Genomic DNA, 23,317 nt, shown 5'->3' with positions numbered 1-23,317 from the left:
CAATGTTCGGCAGGGTTCCCATTGTTCGGAGCCAACCATATTCAAAAATATGCAAAAAAAAAAAAAAAAAAAAAAAAACACAGAACTAAACAAGAACAAATCTAATCCGCTGCAGCGTCGGCTGGGGCTGGTGGGGTTGGAGCGTCGGTTTGGGCCGGTGGGATTGGAGCGTCGGCTGGGGCTGGTAGAGTGGTCGAGTCGACAGCATCAGCTGTTGTCTCCTCTGCTGTAACTTCGGCAGGGGCGAAGGGTGGTATTTCCACCAGACTCCTCCTCTCGTCGTCAGCTTCAACACCTGCATCGTCGAGACCCATGTTGTAGCCGAGCATAAAGCTCTCTTTGTGCTGGGCCTCCTTGATCTCATCCTGCACTTCAAGGATTTGATCGGTCACGTCTTCTTCGGCCTGGGCGTATCCTTTCTCGTACTGCCCCTGCACCTCTTTCTCCATCTCCTTCTTCATTTCTTCCCTCCCCAAGGCTCTCCCCTCGGCCAGCCCCTCATCTTCGCCCTCGGCTCTGGTCTTCTCGGTAGACTCCTGCAACCCCTTGATGAGGTCGTTTTGATTGGCGACCTGAACCTCGAGGCTTTGCCTCACGAGCTCGGATTGCTCCAAGCCCTTCTTGTACTCCTCGGCCAGGGCCTTGTTGTATTCCACCGACTGCTTTTGCAGTTTTGACTTCTTGTCATATTCGGTGAGATGAAGCTGGGCACTCATTATGGACTGGGTGGCTTGTAAACAAAGCAAAACGAAAGTCATTCCGACGAAATAAGGCATTTGTGCAAAAACAAAACAAATTTGCAAGTGTAAAAGCATTTACTTACCCTTCCTACGTGATAGTAGTATTCACTCAGGGCTGCTTTCAGAGAAGGGGGATTCTGTACATCCCTCGGCAAAGCTAGCCCTGAGTGGAGAGTGAAAGCCAGGGAGGGATCCTCCCTCAGGCTATCCGATTTGAGAACCTGTTTCTTGCCAGGTGTGATGAAGCTTGGCACCCATGGAGTGTCAAGGTCGAAGGCAGTCACCCTCCCTTCTCCTTTTGCGGCGGCTTCCTTCGGGTGCTCCACTTCTTGGCCCTTTCCCTTAGTGGCCGCCCTCACCTTCTTGCTCGCAGATGGTTCCTTCGGGGAAGGAGGAGCGCTCAGTGGTCGCTTTTTAGAGGGTGGGGGAGGTGGGACTTTCTTGCTCGGGACCGAGCCCGAAGCGGCTGCACCTCCAGCCTTCTGCAGTCAGGCCTTCTCCCTCTCTTTTTCCTCCAGCTTCTTCTGGAGAACTTCCTTGATATTTCTCGGAGGCATAACTTCTTGTTGTTCAAGGAAAGTCTCTTCTTCGGTTGGAAGTCGGATTGACCCTCGGAGGGGTTTGTCGAAGCTCGGATGGAGCTCTTGTGGGATGTCCTCGGACTGCTCAAGCTCGTCAGTTACCTTTCGTCGGATCCGACCGCCGTAGGTAGCTGTATATTTGAGGATGGTTGGGGCGTCTCTTTCCTCCGCTGGGATAGTGAGCAGGGAGTCGGCAAGACCGCAACCTTTGGCCGCCCTTAACAGTACCTTGTTGATCTTGGTGGTATCTGCCGAAGAAAAGCATGGAATCGTTAGTTAAATTTTGACAACTGAAATCAGAGCAACAGAAATAAACATTTCAAATAACGGACAAGTGTTCTTACTCGGCGTTCCTCTGCGTGTGGCCATTTCAAACTGACCGTATTCATGTTCGGGGAATTGGAAATTTCCTCGAACTTCGACGTAGTCAGAGGCCCACTTCTCCGAGTCGTACATGCCCTCGGGAATGATCTTTTGCATCTTCCTCCGGGAACAGAGGTAGTATCGAGAGTATCGAACGTTTCTCGACATCATATAATTTTCAAAAAAGTGAAAGGCTTCTAGTCGAAACATCTTCACCTCGGCAAGGGCGATTACCGAGTGAATGATGCGGTAGGAGTTGACGCTCAGCTGGCACGGAGTGAGATTGAAATGATGAAGTATCTCTCTCAAAACTCTGTGCATCGGGAACCAAAGGCCCCCTTCTGAGATTGCCATCAGGGGGACGGTGACGTGTTCGTCACTGTATCTTATTCGGTTCCCTCGAACTGGAGAAATGATAACGTCGTCGGGGATGTCATAAACGGCTCGGAAGGTGTCCAGGCTCGTCTTATCTTGGAAGCATTCCAAATAAGGGCAGGGGTCCTTCCCCGTTCGGTCAGGGATCACATCCGGGTCCATCGGGACGATCTTCCTCTTCACCTTCGGCGGATGCGACGAGGATTCCCCAGCAAATCCGGCCCCTTCATTCGCTCGGCTTGACGAAACAAGTGGAGTCCCTGGTCTCGACTCGATTTCGTCATCTCCTTCGGCCTCTTCTTCCTCTTCTGCTTCGTCATGAGGATTCTCGGATGACGACTCACCTATATCTATAATATCGGGGTCCGGCCCCACTGTTCGGAGAGGAGCCACCATGGCGGGGTAGTCGACTCCTTCTACGCCCTCGGGGATCCTTCCACTTGATCCCGTTCGGTAGTTCCGGGCGAAATCTCTTATAGCTTCGGCTAACCCTGGATCGGATCTACCAAAATCCGAATCTTCGGAATCCACCGACCGATAAGATTCGCCTGAAGAAGGTGACTTTGCAGACTCCATACCTAGAAACAGATAAGTGCATGGGATAAGACCGTTAGCGATTTGCATGGCCAGGAATCTAAGTGCCTACGTTCGTTGTTCTGTGTCGTTAGGAGAGATCCCACCTCTGCTCGGTTGTTTCCCGAGCGATTTCCCCTCGGAAGAAATTCCGAAGGAAGGACTTATACCGCTCAGGGAAACAATGGGGAAACAGAGATTGAGAAGCTTAACAGGGCTTGTAAAGCTTCTTAAAGACTGCCCTTTTGGAAAAACCTCATGCCTGAAGATGCCCTCGTGTTCGGAAGAACACGATTTCAAGGTGTTCATACGCTCGGAAGAACACATGAACACCTGGGTATCTGGCGGTTGTTTCAGTCCAAACAAAAAGGAAAAGAATCGACCAAAAAGGGGGAAAACATTCGAAAAAACACTCAAAATGCATCGAGAAATGGAGGGGCTCGAGAAATACCTGAGAAATCGAGAGAGATCTGTGATCAAAAACCTTCAAATATGCAGATTTCTGGCGATTTCAGTTTGGAATGGTGCTTGAACAGTAAAACGATCGAGAGTCAGAGAGAGAGTAACCTTCTCTCTCCTTCCCTCTCCCCTTTTATACTGGGTGTAGAATTCGAAGCGGTTTCTCACCCTGACCGTCGGATTTGGGCGAGAGACTGATGTGCCGCTCGATGAAGGACATGTGGCAGGTGTGAAGCGTGCCGTACCACCACCCAATGAAATCGTGACACCTGGCATCGATTCAAATCGACGGTTACAGAAGCATTTAATGAAAGGCTGCGCGCGCATCTCGAAGCGTTTCAAATAGTTTCTGTCCGTTCAACTTTGACGGTTCGTCTAGTCGATCGCTCTTCAGACATATGGTTCTTCGGATTTATGTCTTCGTTCGGCCAGGTTCTTATTCAACTCCTCTTTCATTCCGAGCAAGAAAAGAAGGAGTTGAGGGGCTATTGTAGGGGGCCGAAATATCCGAAGGTTCACAAGGTCCAAAAGGGGGGATGAGGGTTCATATGCTGTTTGACCCATCACCAAAGCTATCACAGTTCACCTGTAAATAAGTTTTGACATCGGCTGGACCGAAGGATAGACAGGACCACGAGTACTTCACCGAACAATTATAGGCTATATCCGAACGTACGACACATAAAGTCGCTCGGGGTCTTATCGGGCGCACGGGTACGAACTTCCGTTTGTTCGGCTAGGGTGTGCTTCGGCCGGGATATCCTACGCTCGGATAATTCGCATGCCGGACGTGGGTCCCGCCGAACCTAGACGATTGTGGAACCTTCCATAAATATCTACTGATAAGAAAGCTGTCCTCTCAGACATTCGAAGTGACATCTCTGAACGATGTGACCATTCTGACATCAACCCATGTGGTTCTGAAAGACTAGGGAAGTGGTGTTCATCAACTGGCCCTGCTAGAAGGCGCCAACCGAGCAGAACGTGACACGTGGAAAGTATGGCCAACTTGCTCAGCACTTCACCTCTTTGCCTATAAATAGAGAAGCATGACCATTGAGAGGGGGATCCAGAAAATCTAATCTAAAAGAACACTTCTTTCTCTCCAACATATTGTTCTTACTAAACTTCTTCTCTCCACCTACTGACTTAATCATCGGAGCTTCTTCCCGGAGGAACAGCCCCCTCCGGTTCTACAGGTACATCAAGACCGGCGTTAGCATTCACGGTCCCACATTCGGAGGCGGCCGCACCAGAAGGAGCACGAAGAAATCACGCCCCCACAGATAGTATGTGGATTAACAGAGCATGAAGCTCGCGTCAATGATGAGATGTGTACGTGTTTCTCAATTCAAGTTTCTCGCGGTTATAGTGTATCTTCTAGTTTAGATTGGATGCTTACTCGAGTAGATCCGGATCATCTCCACATGTTTTCCTCCCCACATCTACCACACCTTCTCACCAAAACATGCCACCTCATTAATGAATTGGATGGACGTCCCAGATTAAATTCATTGACTTATACGACGTCGTTTCTTTATTTCCTCCAAACAGAAGCTAACAGTCCCTGTTTTCTCCATTCCCTAACCAAAGAAAAATTATCCCCTGCATTTACGTATCCGTTTGGAGGGAATACAGAAACGACGTCTTGTAAGTCAGTGATTTTAATCTGGGCCGTCCATCCAATTCATTGATGAGGTGGCATGTTTTGGTGAGAAGGTGTGGTAGATGTAGGGAGAAAAACATGTGGAGAGAATCCGGATCCTACTGGAGTAGGTTAAAATCGATCCTTGTAGCTGTTTTGACTTTGAAATGAAAGTTCAAAAGAAGAAAAAAGCGCGGCCCGGGGGACTCTCGATTGTCTAACAAGTCAGCGAAGGTGGAAGGAATGAATGAATGAACACCGAGTAAAATTGTCGTTTTCTTCTGTTAGTAATTTGGGTGCATTGGAAACCCTAGCCTCGTCCTCGATCGTGTGGATTGTCGGTAAAAGAAATTCCAGCAGCGAATGGTCGTTGGTTCTGTGACAATATTTGCTGTTCCAATCCAATCACCCTTTCTTTATTACTCCGTACTACTAGTTCTTCACATGAATAAATAAAAAGTTGGGGTTTCAAAAATATTCAATTTGAACTATGTCCCCTCTCCCTCCTACAGCCTAATAAAAATTTCAAAAAGCTACTAAACTTTTAAGAACTTTACAAAAAAACATCTGGATTTTAATTAATGACAAAAAAACACCTGAACTTACCATTCCGTTAACAAAAAAGCTCTCGCCATCTAATTCTGTCAATTTGTAACGGATGGAGTTAACGGAAAATGTTAACCTTCCTCTCTCTTTTTTTAACTTTTTACTTCAAAAAATTACTTTAAACTTTTTTAAGTAATAAATAAATATACAATAAATTTCTTTTTTTTTCCTAACTATTTATCAAAAATTATTTTAACCCCATTTTTTTACTATTTACAAAAATAAACCCTTTTTTTACTTTCAAATTTTACCTTTCCCCTCTCTCTCTCTCTCTCTCTCTCTCTCTCTCCTTCCTTTTTTTCCGGAAATTCGACCCCACACCACCAATTAATCAACCCCACAATTAGCCGCCAAAGTCCTATCCCCAATTTCAGAATTTTAAAATTAATTTTTTTGGGGAGATGATTTTCACACTCTCCTTTTTGATAACCACACTCTTTTTTTGTCTTTTAGCAAAAAAAATTCATACACTTTCAGTACTAAAAAATAAAAGAAAGTGTGGCTATCAAAAAGGAGAATGTGAAAATCACTCCATTTTTTTAATCTTCATTTTATTTTTTACTTTTAACTCTTTCTTTTTTAGTAATGAATAAATATGCAATAAATTCTTTTCTTACTATTTTTAAAAAATTACTTTCACCACGGTTTTTTAACTATTTGTGAAATTGGGGCTAGGACTTTGGGGGTTGGCTACGGGGTTGATTGGTTGTGTGGGGTTGAATTTCTATAAATAAAAATTTAAAACAGAAAATGGGGGCGGGGGGAGGGGGGATTTGAAAGTGAAAAAAGGGAAAGATAAGTTATTTTAGTAAATAGTAAGTAAAAAAAGGGGAGGATTAAAATTATTTTGATAAATAGTAAGAAAAAAAAGAACTTTATTGCCTATTTATTTACTACTAAAAACAGAAAAAATAAGTTAAAAGTAATTTTTGAAAAAAAAAAGTAAAAAAAAGAGAGCTGGTTTACGCCTTCTGTTAACTCCATCCATTACAAATTGACTGAATTGGATGGTAGAGGCTTTTTTTATTAACAGAATGGTAAGTTCAGACTTTTTTTGTCATTAGTTAAAGTTTTTTTTTTTTTAAATTCTTAAAAGTTCAAGGGCTTTTTTAGAAATTTTCCTACCCAATAAATGAAAGCTCCATAATCCCACATTAATTATATATATATATATATATATATATATATATAAACACACACACACCACGGATCTAGTGAGGGATCCCTTACCAGTCTACCGTGCGGACCTCCCCTTTTCCGATCGAATTGCGACGATCTGAGCCGCTCAATGTGTTCAGAACGTGATTTTAAGGGTACCCGCGAGAAATCAGCAAAAAAAAATGATCGGGAAGGACTTGATCCGAGCAGTTTTTACTGAACCGTTCAATAAAAAACTGCTCGGATCAAGCCCTTCCCGATCATTTTTTTTGCTAATTTCTCGCTGGTACTCTTAAAATCACGTTCTGATCACTTTGAGCGGCTCGGATCGTCCAATTTGATTGGAAAATAGGAGTCGATAAGCCCGTGCGGGATCCCTTAAGAGAACCGGACTATATATATATATATATAGTCCATATGGACTATATATATATACACAACTGTCTCTGTGCGCGCGCGCGCGGGGGGATTAGTAAAGCCAAGGACACGTGCGCTTCAATTGCCTGTCTAGGCCCCATCCTCAATGGGATCCTATGTTTTCCATTGAAAAAAGCTACTACTCCTTCCGTCCCTTTTTAAATGTCCTGCTTCGTAACTCCAACTTATTAAAAAGACATCATCATTACACCTTTCACATCAACTTTTTCCTCCACTTTCCCTACTTACCCATCATCATTACATTTTTACTCACTAACTTTTCAAAATAAAATCTACTTTTAGGGACAAAATAGACAATACACCAACTTTTACCCCCTTAACTTTACAAAATAGACACTTATTAAGGGACAGCCCAAAATGGAATACTGGACACAAAAAAAGGGACGGAGGGAGTACTATTCTTCTCTCTTTTTTTATCCGAAAAAGCTATTCCTTCCGTCTCTTATTTAAAGTCTAATATTTTATTTTAAACTGTCCCTTAATAAGTATCAATTTTAAAAAGTTAGTGGGTAAAAGTTGGTTCATTATCTATTTTGTCTCTAAAAGTATATTCTATTTTAAAAAGTTCGTAAGTAAAAGTGTAATGATAATGGGTAAATAGGAAAAATGGAGGAAAAAGTTAATGTGAAAGGTATAATGATAATATTTTTTTAATAAGTTAGAGTTACGAAGCAGAACACTTAAAAAGGGACGGAGAAAGTACTACTATTCGGTGCTACGATTTCAATATTGAACCTTGTTTGTACAAATAATAATACTTCCGAGCATGCAACCGAGTAGAGAAGTGGTAGGGGGAAGCTTGAAGCCAATTCCTAAGTCAAGCCCACTCATCAATGTCAAAACGGCATTTTTATGAGTGTGAATACCAATTTTATAGTGGAATTTTAGATACTCGAATAGTCGAATTCGAAATTTAATAGAAATAGAGAAACTTGTTTATTGTATCTACGAAATTATGAATAAATTGCAGTAAAAACTAATATTGTTTATTGCAAAAATCTGAAAATTCGCTTTTAAAATTTTTAGAATCTAAAATCTTATTTGAAAAGTACTGGAAACATAGTTTCTCTTGAATAAAATATCAGCATAAATCACATGACATTTTGACAACAATTTTTGAAAAAAAAAATACCCACAACAACATTTAAAAAGTTCAAACATCAAAATTTGCCCACAGAATTTTTCGTAAGCACTCACGTTGTCAAACCGATTTTTTGACGAGCTATATATAGTGTTAAATTAAAAATATAGGGATGTTGTTGCCCCGGTTAGGTGCCATTTTTGCCAGGGGCAGATTTAGTACTCCCTCCGTTTTTTTTAAGTGTTCCACTTCGTAACTTCAATTTATTAAGAAAACATCATCATTATATCCAATGCTGGCCCTGACATTAGAGTTGTCCTGGCCCAACCTTATGTTTTGTTGCCCATTAACAATTTAGTCAAACAAAATAAAAAATATAGGGTATAAAAGTACAAAAAGAATCAAAATTACATTGTTATTTTAGCTCGAATAGCATAAAAAAAAAATCAACATCAAATGTAAACCCCGGTTAAAGTGTTTTATGATTAGCACGATCCGATTTAAAGAAAATAAATTCTTCTTATATTTTTTTGAAGCAAAACTTTTAATTGAGTTATCGTACTTTACTTATCTAAGAACTTGGGACCCGTTTCGCTAACTTTTGATTTTTGGGCCTTTTAGTTGATATATGTGAAAAGAATGACCTGTCTCAAAAAGTGTAAGAAGTTAAAAAAGACCCAAATGCCCAAAAATGCTTTTAGTGGAACGACGTCTCATTTTCAATTGAGATCATAGCCTATCTCTTTAATCTTTCTTGCAAAATGGCAGTTTGAATGTAAAAATAAAAATCGTGTTAGCTCGCTCGATTTGTGACATTTTTTTAATCAAATGTAAGAACATATCACTTATACATTATTTTTGTGTTTGTTAAATCGGAAATTTCCCATAAAGTAATTTGATTTTCGCAGTATTATGCATTGCAAGGAAAAACAAAAAGAGGTAGATCAAGAGGGGGAGGTAGATCGGGAAGGGCGGGGGGAGGGATTAAGGGGCGCGGAAGGATCAGGAATCAAAAGTGGGAAAAAAAAAATTTAAGTTGAGCGAAAGGGCAAGAATCGAACTCAGTTCCCCTGGGATTTTAAACCGAGGACTTGCGGAGCTTATCCGGGGACCGGCCCTGATTATATCTACTTTTCCTACTTACCTTCTATGGAGACATCATCATTACACTTTTACTCACTAACTTTTCAAAATGAAAATTACTTTTACGGGCAAAATGAAAAATATATCAACTTTTACCAATTAACTTTACAAAATGAACATTTATTAATAGACAACCTAAAATAGAATACTATTAAATTTTAAAAAAGAAATGGAGGGAGTATAAAGCCAGGGGGTCAAGTGCCCACCTAGAATTTTATCACCTTCTGCAATACCCCCGCGCGCGACCCCCCCCCCCCGGAAAGCCTACTCAAATTATGATGGGGGAATTGGCGATGGTGCTATGTCGCTATGGGTTTCCGTGGTTCCACAAAAAACTATGAGCAGAGACAATTCGCAGAGAACCATGCAGAGACAAACGCGTTTGGCCTCATTTCGGATCCCAAAAAAATCTAGAAAAATATTCATAAATTTTTGAATATTATTTTATGGGGCCCTGTAAAAAATCAGCTCCAGTGGATATCGGTAAGTATTACTTTTTGATTCGTAAGGGCGATTTTTTTGGAATCCAAAATAAAGCCAAACGCGTTTGTCTCTGCGTGGTTCTCTGCGAATTGTCTCTGCTGTTAGCAGAGCTGATGTTTCCACGGCAAACAAATTTATGGGAATGCTGATAAAAAAAAAAAGAAAAAAATTATGGGAATGGGCTCCTTTTGGTTAATTATTACAAGAATGTCATTCGTATAAATTACAGTAAAGACAAAACCCATCCTAACTATTTCTCTCAATAGAAAAAGATTCTTTTCCTCTCAACAAGTGACCACTATCAACGATTCTAGGGCCTGTTTGAATTCGGAATAAGGCTTGGAAGTATATGTTATGAAGGGAGTATAATGTTAGTAGAGGTATTATGTAAGAAAGGTGGGCCCACATTGATGTGACGGAAGATTAATAATACTTGATTTAGATAAGGAATAAAATTGTGGGATAAGATTGTTTTTGTAGATGAAATGAAAGAGAGAAGGGGTATTATCCAAAGGTATTATGTAATAACACTTCAGAACCTCCCTATAAATAACATTCCCTCCGGGGGGTACAATTTTGTTCACCCTTCTTAAAAGAGGGTGAACAATACCCACCATCTTAATGGTTGAAATGGTAGGTCCCACCAGTGCAATATATTTTTTGATAAGTATGACATCACTTTTTGGTGGGATCCATACCATTTCAACCAATAAGAAAAAGGGTAATGTTCACCCTATTAAGTGGAGTAAACAAAACTCAATTGCCCTCCGGGGGTTTTAGGGGATACAATAGAATCCAGGGCTTAACTAATACTCTCTCTATTTTACTTCCCAAACAAAGTTCTAAGGCTGGGCCCATGGTCTAAAAGGGGGATATCACAATCCCTCTTCACAATACCCCATCCAAACAGGCCTAAAGATGAAAACTCTAATGAATGGTTGACAATTGCTTGGTGATATATGTGTAGAGCGAGCGAAGCAATATGAAAAGCTTTCAAAAGATGAAAATTCGTCGAGGTCAATTGTAAAAAATTTAGTAACGAATCTTTATAGACTTTTATGCATGTTTAGAAATTTTTGGAATATATTATGCTACAGCTTTTGTGCTTAATGTAGAAATTTGAACTTTTGTGCTTAGAATTTTTTAATTATGTTTTGTGGTGAATTTTTTTAGTTTAACGTAAAAATGTGCCCTCTCTATATATAATTCTTGACTCTGCCATTAATTTTGGCACAATTTTAAATCTAGACCACTATATTGAACTCATCTTGTTTTTCAATGAAAATTAAATGGCACCAAAATGACATTGTCGTTTCTTGACATCAACAAATGGTAATAAGTGGATTTAGATTTTGCCGAAAAAATATGACAATAGCAATACAATGTGGTGGACTTGCTCTAAATGAGAACTTGGCTCTAGGCCATGCTTGACGGGTATTAATTATCAAAACACGTCCTGAGCCGCCATTTTCCCTTGATAATTTAGTCCGCTAGCTCTTGCCCATCTCATCCCTTTTCCTTTGAAGTTGTAGCTAGCTTGCTGATTTTTCCATTGTACATCCACAACAAGTCGAATGAAACCTAGCAAAAATGAAATGAACACTTTGCTAAGGAACAAAGCTTCGTTTTTTTTTCCCTTCAAACCCTCAACCCGCTCTTGCTTGCCACTACTATCGAGGTCTCGAGATTGAAGCATTTTCCATGAAACTGACGTGCGCATAGGTTACTAAGACGCTTAATGTACAATAGCCCTTGTAAAGACTATAGCGGGAGAGTATACATACAGAAAACATGACCTACAACGTAACTACTATGGCCGATAAGAGCATCCGCAATGGGAATAATCAAAATCGATAACCAAAATGTGCCACGTCAGCATTTGATTATCCATTTAGTTCATAATCAAACCTAACAAACTTGATCTCCACAATTTGATTATTTTTGTATCCCTATAAAAAAAACCCCCCACAATACGCAATGCACCTATGTCCAATTGCAAACGAGTTTCAATCACGCACCCGACCACACCAAATTATTCGTCTCGATGAGACGATTCTAATGTGAGGTGTTTTTTAATTTTTTAGTTATGAATTTGGTTATTGGGTTTGGTTATTGAGTTTTGGTTATTGGTAAAAGTTGTTAAGTTTGGTTATTCAAAGGTCAAAATTTGATGAGTTGCTAAGAGGTTGCTAAGTTTGGTTATTACAATGTGAGCACTTTTTTGAGCAAACATTGCTAACTTTAGCAACCTTTTGGTTTTGATTATTACATTGTGGATGCTCTTAGGCCATCCACAGTGGTATAATCAAATGTCAATTGTTTTTAAAGTTAACAATATTGATGCAAAAAATTACTCACAATGGTATAATCAAACTTAGCAACATCCTTAGAAATAATCAAATTTTGGGCTTTGGATAACCAAAACTAACAACCTTTTTCAATAATCAAAATTTGTGGATCCTACACCACATAAGTTAACTAGTTCCAAAATTTGTATACACACGTGTTTCAACTAGTATTTTCTTCTTCCCTTCTTCGCCCACTCTTTTTTTTTTTTTGGTTAAAAAAATAAAATTGAAGAATAAAAGTTTTATGTAGCCAAGCTTTTTCGCTACTCTATATCTTTTTCACTTTGCCAACGAACTATGTCTCTTTCTTTTCCTCCAAAAGTGAAACTCATATCTCTCGATCATCTACAATTCAATCCATCGTCGCCGGATTAAGGTGTTTCACTCTTCTTTCCTGTTTCTACTACCCACCCCCGAAAAAAAGAAGGAAAAAATCATAATAGGAGGCAAGGAAGTCACCGATTTTTTTTTTCAAAATTAAGAAAGAGAATCGATATATTTTAACTCATAAAAAACGTAAATGGAGGGAAGTGAATGACGGGAAATAGGGGGGGAGAGAGAATGAAATTGTAGTGGACCCCATATTTTGATTATGGACTAGAAGTGACCATAGTGAAGCTTAACATTGTTAAACTTAACAACCTCTTAAGTGAATAATCAAAAGCTGATGTGTCAACTTTTAGTTATCCTTTTTTGATTATACCACTGTGGATGGCCTTAGAGCATCCGCAATGTAATAATCAAAAGTGAATAATCAAAACTTGCCACGTCAGCTTTTGATTATTCATTTAGAGGGTTGCTAAAGTTAGCAATGTAAAGTCTCACATTGTTCATTTTGTACCCATAATCAAAATCAATGGGTCCACTGCCAACTCTTCCTTCCCTCCAAACTTTTACCCATCATTTCATCCGAAAAAAATTCCCGCCAGTTTGTCCCTCCAATTTTTTTCCCGTCCCTTCCAATTCTTTCATGCCTGCTACCATTCTCACCTATTTATTCTTCTTTCTTCCTTCAATGGAAAATCACTATTCTCAATCATCTCAAACTATGGAATCAGAATAATATCAAAAAAAAAAAAAACTATGGAATCAGAATCACAAGGTCAGACCCAAATGGAAATAGAGAAAACGAGGAAAACGAATTATTCACAAGTTGAAGATGAAGCTCTAGTAAAAGCTTGGCTACATATTTCCGGAGATGCGGTGGTCGGAAGGGATCAAAAGTCGACCAAGTTATGGCTGCGAGTTCTAGAGAGTTACCATCAAATTCTGGGCAAAGTAACAGAGAGAAATGCTCAAGGCTTGCAAAATAGGTGGCAAGCTATTTCACATGATGTCTCCAAGTTTTGTGGGTATTACAACAAGATCGGACGATTGAATCCAAGCGGATGGAACGATCAAATGATAGTAAGTATAAACCAATTATTTTCTTGTTGTAGATTTTCAAGAAAAAAATTTAATGACTCCTTAAAGTTTGTAGTTCACTTTATTGCCTTGGAACTGTTTGTTGAAATGCTTATATGAACTACTGTTGCAATATTTTTATGTACTCTATAATGCACAATGTTTATGCTAGTGAAGATAGCATGCTTAAGCTATTCTGGATTGTTGCAAAAAAAAACGAATCAACTGATTGTGTTTTTTTTTTTATCGGCACAAATGATTGTGTTTTTTTGTAGCTTGATGAGGCTAAACAACAATATGGTGAAATTGAGGGACCATTACAAGCAAAACCAATGCAATTTTGTAAGTTCAAGTTTGAGCATTGCTGGAAGCTTTTAAAGGACAGTCCGAAGTGGAATGATCATGTTCTTGTGCAGAACACATCCAAGGGATGCAAAAAACCTTCAAACCCACAAAGCCAAGCCATTGATTTGGATGATTTGGGCACTCCATCTGCTCCATCAACACCGTGTTCGATTTCCCTTGACGAGTTCAAGTCAATGGATCATGAACACAACCAAGTCCGACCTGCTGAAGGAAGACGAAAAGCCAAAGCCAAAAGAAAGAATGAATGGAGAGATGAGGAGTCAACTTTGTACTTGAAAAGTATTAATGAAACACTTGCACAAACTGCAATTATTGAGAAGGAGAAATTGGAGGCCAAGAAGAAATCTGAGGAGGAGAAATGAGAGGCCAAGAAGAGGAGAGCTGAACAAAAAACATTGCGTGAAGAAATGAAAGTGATGAGGCAATCTATGGTGGGACTCACCCCCGAACAAGCAGCTTATTGGAAGCTCCAACAATCACTAATTGTTGAGCGCTACAAGGCAAATGGTTTCTTGAAGGATCTCGAGCCCTATGGAAAGAATTATGATTTCAACTTCTAGTTGGGGTGGATTTGAATATGTTATTTTGCTACACAAGTGAAGATTAAAATAGTAATGTTTAGATTAAGTTATTTTGTTATTGTCGATTTCATATTTTGGGATATTTTCTCAAGCAAGACTTTGATATTGCTGCAATTGATCAAATATATGCTTCCCTTTTTGACGGTATGGGCTGCTAGTGTGTTTTTTGCTTTGGTTCTTCTGTTGCTTGCGTGTTGCTGCTGCTGTGGTTGATTCTTTTTATGTTGTGTAGGTGCTGTTTTGTAATTGTATTTTGGTTCTTTGGCGTTGATTCCTTATCAAAGCATAATCCTAGCTTTACTGACTGTGAAAAGAAACCTAGATACAATCTATTGTTGAATTGGGGACTTCTTGGGATTTTTTCAAAAAAAATATGGGGAATCTATTTGATATGGTTGGTGTATTTCTGATGGTAAAATATGAATCCCTCTACTGGTGGTTTTTCTCTTCTTCCACCATAGCACACCTTAAACTTATACAAGGAGGCCTGCACCCAAAGACAAAATTCATCTCTATGTTTGAACTCCAATCAATAAAGCGATCGAGGCCAAGGATGAAAAAACAAACCTCCAGCTAGCATACAAGTTCCCACGGTTTCTCATTTAATCCATCTATTGCTCACTTGTGCAAATCATGTAGAGTGCAGAGGCATAAAAATTGGATATCTCATTCCAGTTCAAAATTGCAACAAAAGTTGATTACAATGACCTTGAACAACCAAAAATATATTCCAAACAACTCAAACAGTACTAGATAAAAAAGAGATGTTCAATTGGAATTAGAATAAAAAAGGTCGATAATCAATTCACAGCAATAATCAAAGCTGTTCATCTCCGTGGTGGTTCCACAAATGCTCAATGAGATCCAATTTCAGTTGACTATGTGTAACCTCGCTTGTCATAGCCTTAATTCGGCTAATACGATTGCGTCGAAGTAGGTTAACGTCTCGATTAAAAACCACAGGTTCATACGTTTCCCCTTCGGGGGGTGTCCACTCCTCAGGATCTTCCTCGCTCTCTACTATCATATTATGGAGTATAATGCACGTCTTCATAATAAGACCACATTCTTCTCGATGCCAAAGGCGTACCGATCCCTTCACGATAGCAAATCGAGCTTGCAAAACCCCAAACGCCCGCTCTACATCCTTTCTTACCGCCTCTTGTGCTTCAGCAAAAAGCTTCTGTTTTGCATTGACTGGATGGCTGATTGTCTGAATTAGTATTGCCCACTTCGGATATATGCCATCAGAGAGGTAGTAACCCATTGTGTATGGATGCCCATTTACAACAAAATTACATGTTGGAGCTTCACCTGACACAATACGGTTGAAGAGATGAGAATTATTCAAAACATTGAGGTCATTATTTGTACCTGCCATCCCAAAGAAACAATGCCATATCCAAAGGTTGTGCGTCGCAACAGCCTCTAAGATGAGTGTGGGGGCTCCAATTTTTCCATTCACATGACTGTCGTGCCATCCAGTTGGGCAGTTTTTCCACTTCCAGTGCATGCAGTCCAAACTTCCAACCATGCCTGGAAACCCTCTAGCGGCATTTTCTGCAAGGATGTGTTGAATGTCCTCCTCGGTTGGAGTTCTCAAGTATTCACTTCCGAAGATCTCAATGACAGCATTGCAAATTTTTTTTAGGCTTTTCATTACAGTGCTCTCTCCTATTTTGAGGTACTCGTCACATTGATCAGCTGCCATTCCATATGCCAACATCCTGAGTGCGGCTGTGACCTTTTGGAGAGAAGATAGACCCAACTTCTGAAAAGCATCTCGGCGTTGCTGGAAGTTCACCGGATCATGCTGTAAAACGGCGTCATGTATGCGCATAAAGAGCGGTTTTTGCATCCGGAATCATCGACGAAATGTTTCATCACTATATACGCAATCATCAGCAAAGTAATCCCTCATCAAAATTTGTCCAGCTCCAATCCTATCACGAGGTATGTATCGTCGTGATTTAATAGAACCATCCGGACGAGGTCTTTTTTTCTGTCGTTGCCTCTCATATATAATTGCTGCAATAGCAACACCTCGGTATATTGATTTCACCCCACCATCGTCAGAAGATGAGGAGGAGGAGGAGGAGGAGGAGGAAGATGTAGAGGATGAATCAAAGTCATTGTCGGAAGACATTTAATCCAGGGCGTTGTCCTGCATCACAAGAGCATCTGCACATAAGTTAACGCGAATAAAAATAGTGCATGCAGGTTCTTTTCATTCACAAACACCTGATTAGTAGAGGAAATGTTTTCTAATCACTAAAATCTACACCAGTTCAATCCCATGGCTCTTGGTTAGTATCATAGCAGAAACCGTCACAAAATCAAGCAATCAGCTCTTTTCAAATATTGTCCAAAACAATACTTAGACTCAGTCCCCCTGGTCCAAAAACTTCCTGTTTTTTAGATTAAGTTTGTTGTATAGAAAGTTTAGTGTAAAACCTTTAATTGTATTATCCATATGCATACAGAATCAGTGATGATGATTCGGGTTGCGTGCATGTAGAAAATAATGCAAGGTGGCTTGAGATACTGGTTTTACAACACAAGAAAAACATTGGAACTACAGAACATTCTAGCCAATTTGTTGTATGTTTGAGGGAGTTTGGTCTTATTTTCGCATTTCTATTTCGGTTAATATTTAGTGAGATTAATTTGCTCAGTAGTAAAGTTTATACCTAAGAAAAAAGTAGATGAAATTCCTTCATTGGTCATGGGATTGTGCCCAAATGTTTGATAGAAGGGAAAAAGACAAGAGTTCCTCCTGGAAACCATGGAGCACAGGTTTGGTATACCAAACAGATTTTGAAGTTTTTTCTTTTTTCAATCGGTAATAGGTTGCCTTTATTGCTGCATCAAATAAACATCGAGGGAGGCTTCCCTAAGAACCCAACTTGGGTAGACTAAATTAGTACTTGTCCTGTTGTCCATTCTTCCCCTAGGTACTTCATTACTTGAATGCTAGCGCTTTGCTGCATTGTCTCCTTGGATTTCAAAATTTGAAAAAAAAGAAGAAGAAGAAGTCTTTCTAGTCAGATAGGACTTTGTGATGGTTCTCTGCTATGGTCGAAAAACATAGCTCTTTTCAAATATTGTCCAAAACAATACTCAAACTCAGCCCCCCTGGTCCAAAAACTTCCTGTTTTTTAGATTAAGTTTGTTGTAGGGAAAGTTTAGTGTAAAACCTTTAATTGTAATCAGCACTTTCAAAATACCAAACTTAAGCACAAATTTGAACCCAAAGAGTATTATAATCCCAAAGAGTATTATTATGTTGGTCTGTGTCAAGAGCAGACATTCATGCTCTGGTATGAGTGACATATTCAATAATAGAAGAGAGTTGGAGTATCAATATTTGGGGAGTCTCTTATCAAAAGTGTTCTATTTAATATCAATACTTGAGTCTTGAGGAATACCAACTGTTGTAAAGCTACAAGTTTGAACCGATTTGGTTCTCCCAAGTGATTTCCAACTTGGATGCCCTAACTTCTTTGAATCAAAAAAATTTCAAACATAAATTGGCAAGAGGATCCGAAGGAAAATTTGTGCTAAACTCGGATGATAATGACTGCATATTGTTAATCGAAACTGAAAAATAATCTAATTATTACTTGGATATGAGAGAGATCTACCTGTTCTTGTCGGATGTGGGAGAGAGGAGAGATAACAGAGAGGTTGAGAGAGAGAAATTCTGACAAGGGACGGCGGTCGGCAACCGAACCAGATGCCGGCAGAACGACGAGGAGACGAGAAATCGAGGGTGAGAATGAAGAGGAAGAGGAGAACGATGAGAAAAGAGGAGAGAGAGAAGGCGCGTTGGGCAGGTTTCAGCCGGCCAATTAAAACACGCGTGGCTCACAACAGGAGTCTTCCGAGCTGTGTTAAGTTGTGGAGGGTGGGGACCACTGAATTTGGTTATTGACAAAAACATTGCTACTTTTGATTATTCAAAAGCCCAAATTTGATTATTGGTTAGGAGGTTGTTAACTTTGATTATTACAATGTGACCACTTTTTTAAGCACACATTGCTAACTTTAGCAATCTTTTATTTTTGATTATTACAATGTGGATGCTCTTAGGTGGTGGTTGGGGCGGTCTCAAGGTGGTGCAAGGGGGACCCCGGCCTCTGCACAACTCCAAATACTCTTGCGTATCATACTAAGTTCTAGATTAATTAGGAAAAATTCTATGAAATTTGTAACGACCCGGATTTTTGCCCTATTTTTTTTTTAAAAAATAAAATTTTAAATTGTTAAAGTAATTCAATAACTAATTAGATTGAATAATTAAAATACATGATTACGTGTATAATTGATATTACTCATTAAAATGTATATGATATACATTATAATTAGATATACATACATCCATACTTATTCCTTATCCTTCCTACTCAAACCCTTAAAACACTCACTAAAATCCTATCGAAACTAACTCTCCACTTCCCTCCAACATTCCATCACCTCCATGTTGGAATTTATTTATGTGGCTCACATGCCACATCAATCATAATTATATTTTATAATATTTATGTTCGTAAGTAAAATATGGGTATTAGATTTAAATGAGATATTGCATAAATAATTGGTGACTATTCATGAAAAGGTTTGGTGGCTATTCATAAATAGACAAGGTTGCAATTATTAATGAATAGGTGTCTATTACTTCTTTGATGGAAGAAAGTATGAAGGGTTGTGTTCATTGGGAAAGAGTCCCGATCTATCTATATAAAGGCTTGTGATTACCATTACATGTGTGAAGAACATTTATATAGATTAGATTGGAAACTCTACCCAGTGAGAGTTTGTGTTTGTGGAACATATTGGTTCAAGTTCAAAATGATTTCCGGACTTCTCTAGACTTAAACACCATGGCAGAAGGTAAGTAATTTTTCCACTGCGTATTTATTTTGATCTCCCACATAGGTTTATCATTTGGTATCAGAGCATACCTTCTTGTCATTGTGTTTAGTCGTATGAATTACTTGATTACCGAAACTTCAATCTATTGTATCAACCCATTTCAGTATTGATCTTGGCTCTTGTGGGTTTGCTAATAAAGTCAATCAGAGCATTTCTTTTGCTTCTTTAATTGCTCACTGTAAATCCTGGGACTTCGACATTATTGTCGATTTCCATGCTAGTCCATGGTTTTGCCATTATAAAATTATTTCCTAATTGACTATGGAGTTGTAATCTGTTGTACGTGTATGGCTACTATGGCCAATCGGGCATTTCTAAATTTACAAAAATCAGTGAAGTTTTGGGTATTAAAAAATAAATAAATTGCCTCGCACCATTTCACTAACGTCTTTTGCTATTATGGGATGGGATTGGGTGCATTTCAAAATGTGAATAATATGGCATGTTAGATCAATGAGTTTTACTCTTGTGGTTTCTCGAAAGATGTTTACTGGGCACTTGTTTTTGGATATAGTTACCAAATCTTTACGGTTACAGTTGCATAAAATCTATTTTTGCCATACTCTGTTTTGTTTTGTGTGATTGGTACATGTGAGACTTCATTCTTTAGTCTGAATACAACGATTCACTTACATGTTCATTGAGTGTCATTTTATGGTGGCTGTGGGGTGTATAGGCATGACCTTATAAAAGGTTGTGACTCCATTTCACGCATTAAATATTGAGTCACTGCGTTGGCATTTGGCACATCCATTAAATTTATTGTTGGATACCATACTATGCACAGTGATTAGATTATATGTATATTATATGGAGAGAATTGTTTTGGATTTGTCCATCAATATGTTTGCGGCTTCTTTGTATTCAGAAATTGGATATATTTTTGAACGGAGAAATTCTCTTTGCCTATGTATCGGCTTTAATGCAAAATAATACTATGCGCTTCGGTACACTTTTTGCTGAGAGGTGTGTCTTCGATAGCACATGATCGTGTGTGGTTTCGATTCTGGAAAATGGAGTCGCATATTTCTGCCGAGAGTAGAAAAGACAATGGTGGTTGTGACCATTCAATGGGTTTCTTTCATCAAGTTTGAAACAGTGTAACTCTCTAATATGTCACATTGCTCTATATGTGAAGATGTATGACCCTTGGGGTTAAATCAAATGGTTTGTCCAAACCATCTATGGATATTTCAAACTGATGGAGTTAATGAAACCTTTGGAGGCAATCTATTATGAAACTGTTACTTTGAAGGGTAAAGTGTGACTGCCAAGTGGAATTTCCATATGGGATGTTAAGCTTTATGTATACCATTAAATTTTGGTTGATGCATTTTCAGGTGACTTGAACGTTGTAGTATTTTGAGATTACCCATAGCAACTTGAAATATTACGATGTTCCATATGAAGTGTAGTCACATGCAGAATAGTCATTGGACTATATATGATTGCGTTAAATGGTATCAACCATTAAGCTTGAATTAGTAAAATTAATTATTTTTGCCCACATGAGAATAATTAGTTCTATTACTTCGTTTGGGAAAATTTCTACGTTCACATGTTATAGAATTTTCATTTTGATGTTCGAAATTCGCTAGTCTTGTTGCAGTGAAGTAGATTCAGTGCATGTTGCAGCCTTGCCCACAGGGAGGTTTGAGTTTACTTTATTTCAAGTATAGATTAGCATAAAAGTTGAAATTACAGTTTCAGTTAATTCACAGAAATAATTACTCGCTCGGTCTTGCAAGGAGGTTCTTATTTTGTGATTTAAGTTGAGTATGATAAACATTTGAAAGCCGAGAATAAACTTTTCCCATACCCACAGGTATGGAGAATTCATTTTCATTGTTTTGATCATTTATTTTATTCATAAAGTGTTATGTAAATTCATGCGTGATGCACCTCTACTCACAGGAAGGTTAGAATTTACAACATATTGAGAGTCTTGGTTATTGTAGCCATTCATATTGTTTTTTGAAGTAGCTTCTTGTATTCCCACTACTAGTTGTGGAATTTTATTGATTGCCTAAGAAGTACTCTAGTTAGGGATGGATCATAATTTTGCGCTATGTGGATAAAGAATCATACCACATGATTAAGTTCACGCGCTAGCTAAAAAGTTTGAACATTAATAGTGGGAGAATTAATCCATTATGTTTAATGTTCAAAGTAAGAATATTTGAAGTTCCATTTATGCCATTAACACATTTATACGAAGATCCAATAAGGTTTCGGATAGCATCCAAAAGAAATTTTCAAAAAGACAGCCTTTTGTTTATAAGTAGAGACAAAGGTATGTTCCTTAAAGTTAGTGGGAGCAAGCACATTTTTCTAGACTATATAGATATTGGCTAAGGCTTTACTAGATCTATATCCAAGTAACCATGGTATATAGAAAGCTACAAATAAAGATTGAGGTACTTATAAAGAGCCAAGAATTATATGTACATGCATGCTAATCAAGAGTAATTGACTGAGGTTAAGCTATAAATCTCTTGTCATGGTGTTAACATCCAATTCATAGTGATGTTTATTATGAATGGCAGAATTAGTGGGAGCTATGAAACTAGTCTAGCATGCAATATGAGTCTCAAGTTGTCGATGTTATGTTGAGACTATTATTTACTTTGGCTATAATTTTGTTCTCTAAGATAAAGATGAAAGACGAATAAAGAATATTGACATAATGTACTTCATTAGGGGAGAGAAAGAGTTCATAAATACAATTCGTGATTATTGAGCATAAAGTATCGAGCTAGTTATTGCCGGCAAATTGTTTATGTCATGTAGTGAATACATGACTTTTAGCTCATTTCATATTAGTTTTCTCTCATATTGATGCTCAATTAAAGTTTTGTCACATTATAAGTGTTCTTAGAGAATAAAGACGTACATATGCACATAAGGTATGAAGTATGTATACAGTTATCCGTTTCTCTCTCTCTCTCTCTCTCAATTGCAAAACCCATTTTCACCTTCTCTGAAATGGGTCTCCTTTTCTAAAGTTTTACAAAAACTGATCCAGAACAGAAGGTGTTCCCAATACCACACAGGCCCACGGTTCTTGATTCAATTGTTAGTGATACTCTTGATTCAATTCCACCAAACCCGAAAACAGTTCAATAAGAGCTTGCATTCGAGTCCTTTTCTTTATATATGACGTCACTTCTTTCCCCTGCTTTTGGTGAAGTTCCGAGCCCGAGTTCAATCCCAAAATCGTGGTGAATGTCTTTGTTGATAGCTTTTTATATGTGCTCATGGAGATTGTTCTTTTCTATATTTTGACAGGACACACAATTGGGTTCCACTCGAAAGACATCGAGGTCACTCATGTCATCGTAAGAAGGTTCGTACTTATTTTTTGCTGTCATTGCGGTATTTGGTCTCATTATGTATGCGAGTAATGTGCTATTTTCTTCTGTCTATTAATTATTTCGTACTCATTCAAGACTTTGGTACGACCAACTTGAGTTTCAAAAAATGAAGAGAAACCAGGAGCAGCCAAGCCAGGAGAAATAGCTAGGAGCCAGGAGAAGTCAAGAACATGAACCAACACCAACATCTCCCTCAAACTTGAGTAGGTCTACCAACTTGAGTTTAAAAACAGTACCCAGGCTCCAGGAACCGGGAGAAGCTAGAAATTAAGAAAATTAGGTAAACCAAAAAAGAAGAAGCTCTGAGCGAAAAAAGCCATGACAGTTGTAGAGACCCGTGTTTAATTTCAATAATTTTAATGTTAGAATAAAATTAGAATATTGAGGTAAAGAGAAAGTGTGATTTGAATATGTGATTTGGGTTGAATGTGATAGAATTTGGAAGTTTGGGGTGAAATTGTAATTGATGTGTGTGGTGGTATAAATAGGTGAGAGTGAGTGGTAGAGAATCATTCTCCCACTCACGTCTCTCTCTCTCTCTCTCGGTCTTCTCTCCCTCCCGCCCGACTCTCTCTATCTCTCTCACTCTCTCTCTCTCTCGAAATCAAGCCTATAAACTTGAGACCCATGAAAATTAACCTTCATTCCACCTTCCACGCGCGAT

At 38.8% G+C, this 23,317-nt stretch overlaps 2 protein-coding genes across 2 annotated transcripts; one reads left to right on the top strand and one right to left on the bottom strand.

Moving 5' to 3' along the window:
- Positions 1-12,710: 12,710 nt before the first annotated feature.
- On the top strand, positions 12,711-14,431 carry LOC131324041 (uncharacterized). The gene is made up of 2 exons (XM_058355869.1): positions 12,711-13,400; positions 13,673-14,431. Exons 1-2 carry the CDS (start codon positions 13,077-13,079, stop codon positions 14,123-14,125), a joined length of 777 nt encoding a protein of 258 aa, XP_058211852.1. The 5' UTR covers positions 12,711-13,076; the 3' UTR covers positions 14,126-14,431.
- A 730-nt stretch (positions 14,432-15,161) lies between these two features.
- Positions 15,162-16,490, bottom strand: LOC131329781 (uncharacterized). The gene is made up of 2 exons (XM_058363166.1): positions 16,239-16,490; positions 15,162-16,157 (listed from the first exon to the last, which is right to left on the bottom strand). Exons 1-2 carry the CDS (start codon positions 16,488-16,490, stop codon positions 15,162-15,164), a joined length of 1,248 nt encoding a protein of 415 aa, XP_058219149.1.
- Positions 16,491-23,317: the final 6,827 nt, after the last annotated feature.

Source organism: Rhododendron vialii, chromosome 1a (assembly GCF_030253575.1).
Source record: "Rhododendron vialii isolate Sample 1 chromosome 1a, ASM3025357v1".
In the NCBI taxonomy this organism is placed as follows: domain Eukaryota; kingdom Viridiplantae; phylum Streptophyta; class Magnoliopsida; order Ericales; family Ericaceae; genus Rhododendron; species Rhododendron vialii.
The sequence above is the reverse complement of the archived record's forward strand: the minus strand, read 5'-3'. Positions and strand labels throughout refer to the sequence as shown.

Excerpts from the sequence above, each read along its gene's own strand:
- LOC131324041 (XM_058355869.1), top strand. The coding sequence starts at position 13,077 with ATGGAATCAGAATCACAAGGTCAGACCCAAATGGAAATAGAGAAAACG. Across the intron at positions 13,401-13,672 it reads GATGGAACGATCAAATGATA|CTTGATGAGGCTAAACAACA; the intron begins GTAAGTATAAAC and ends GTTTTTTTGTAG.
- LOC131329781 (XM_058363166.1), bottom strand. The coding sequence starts at position 16,490 with ATGTCTTCCGACAATGACTTTGATTCATCCTCTACATCTTCCTCCTCC. Across the intron at positions 16,158-16,238 it reads ATTACTTTGCTGATGATTGC|CATGATCCGGTGAACTTCCA; the intron begins GTATATAGTGAT and ends GCCGTTTTACAG.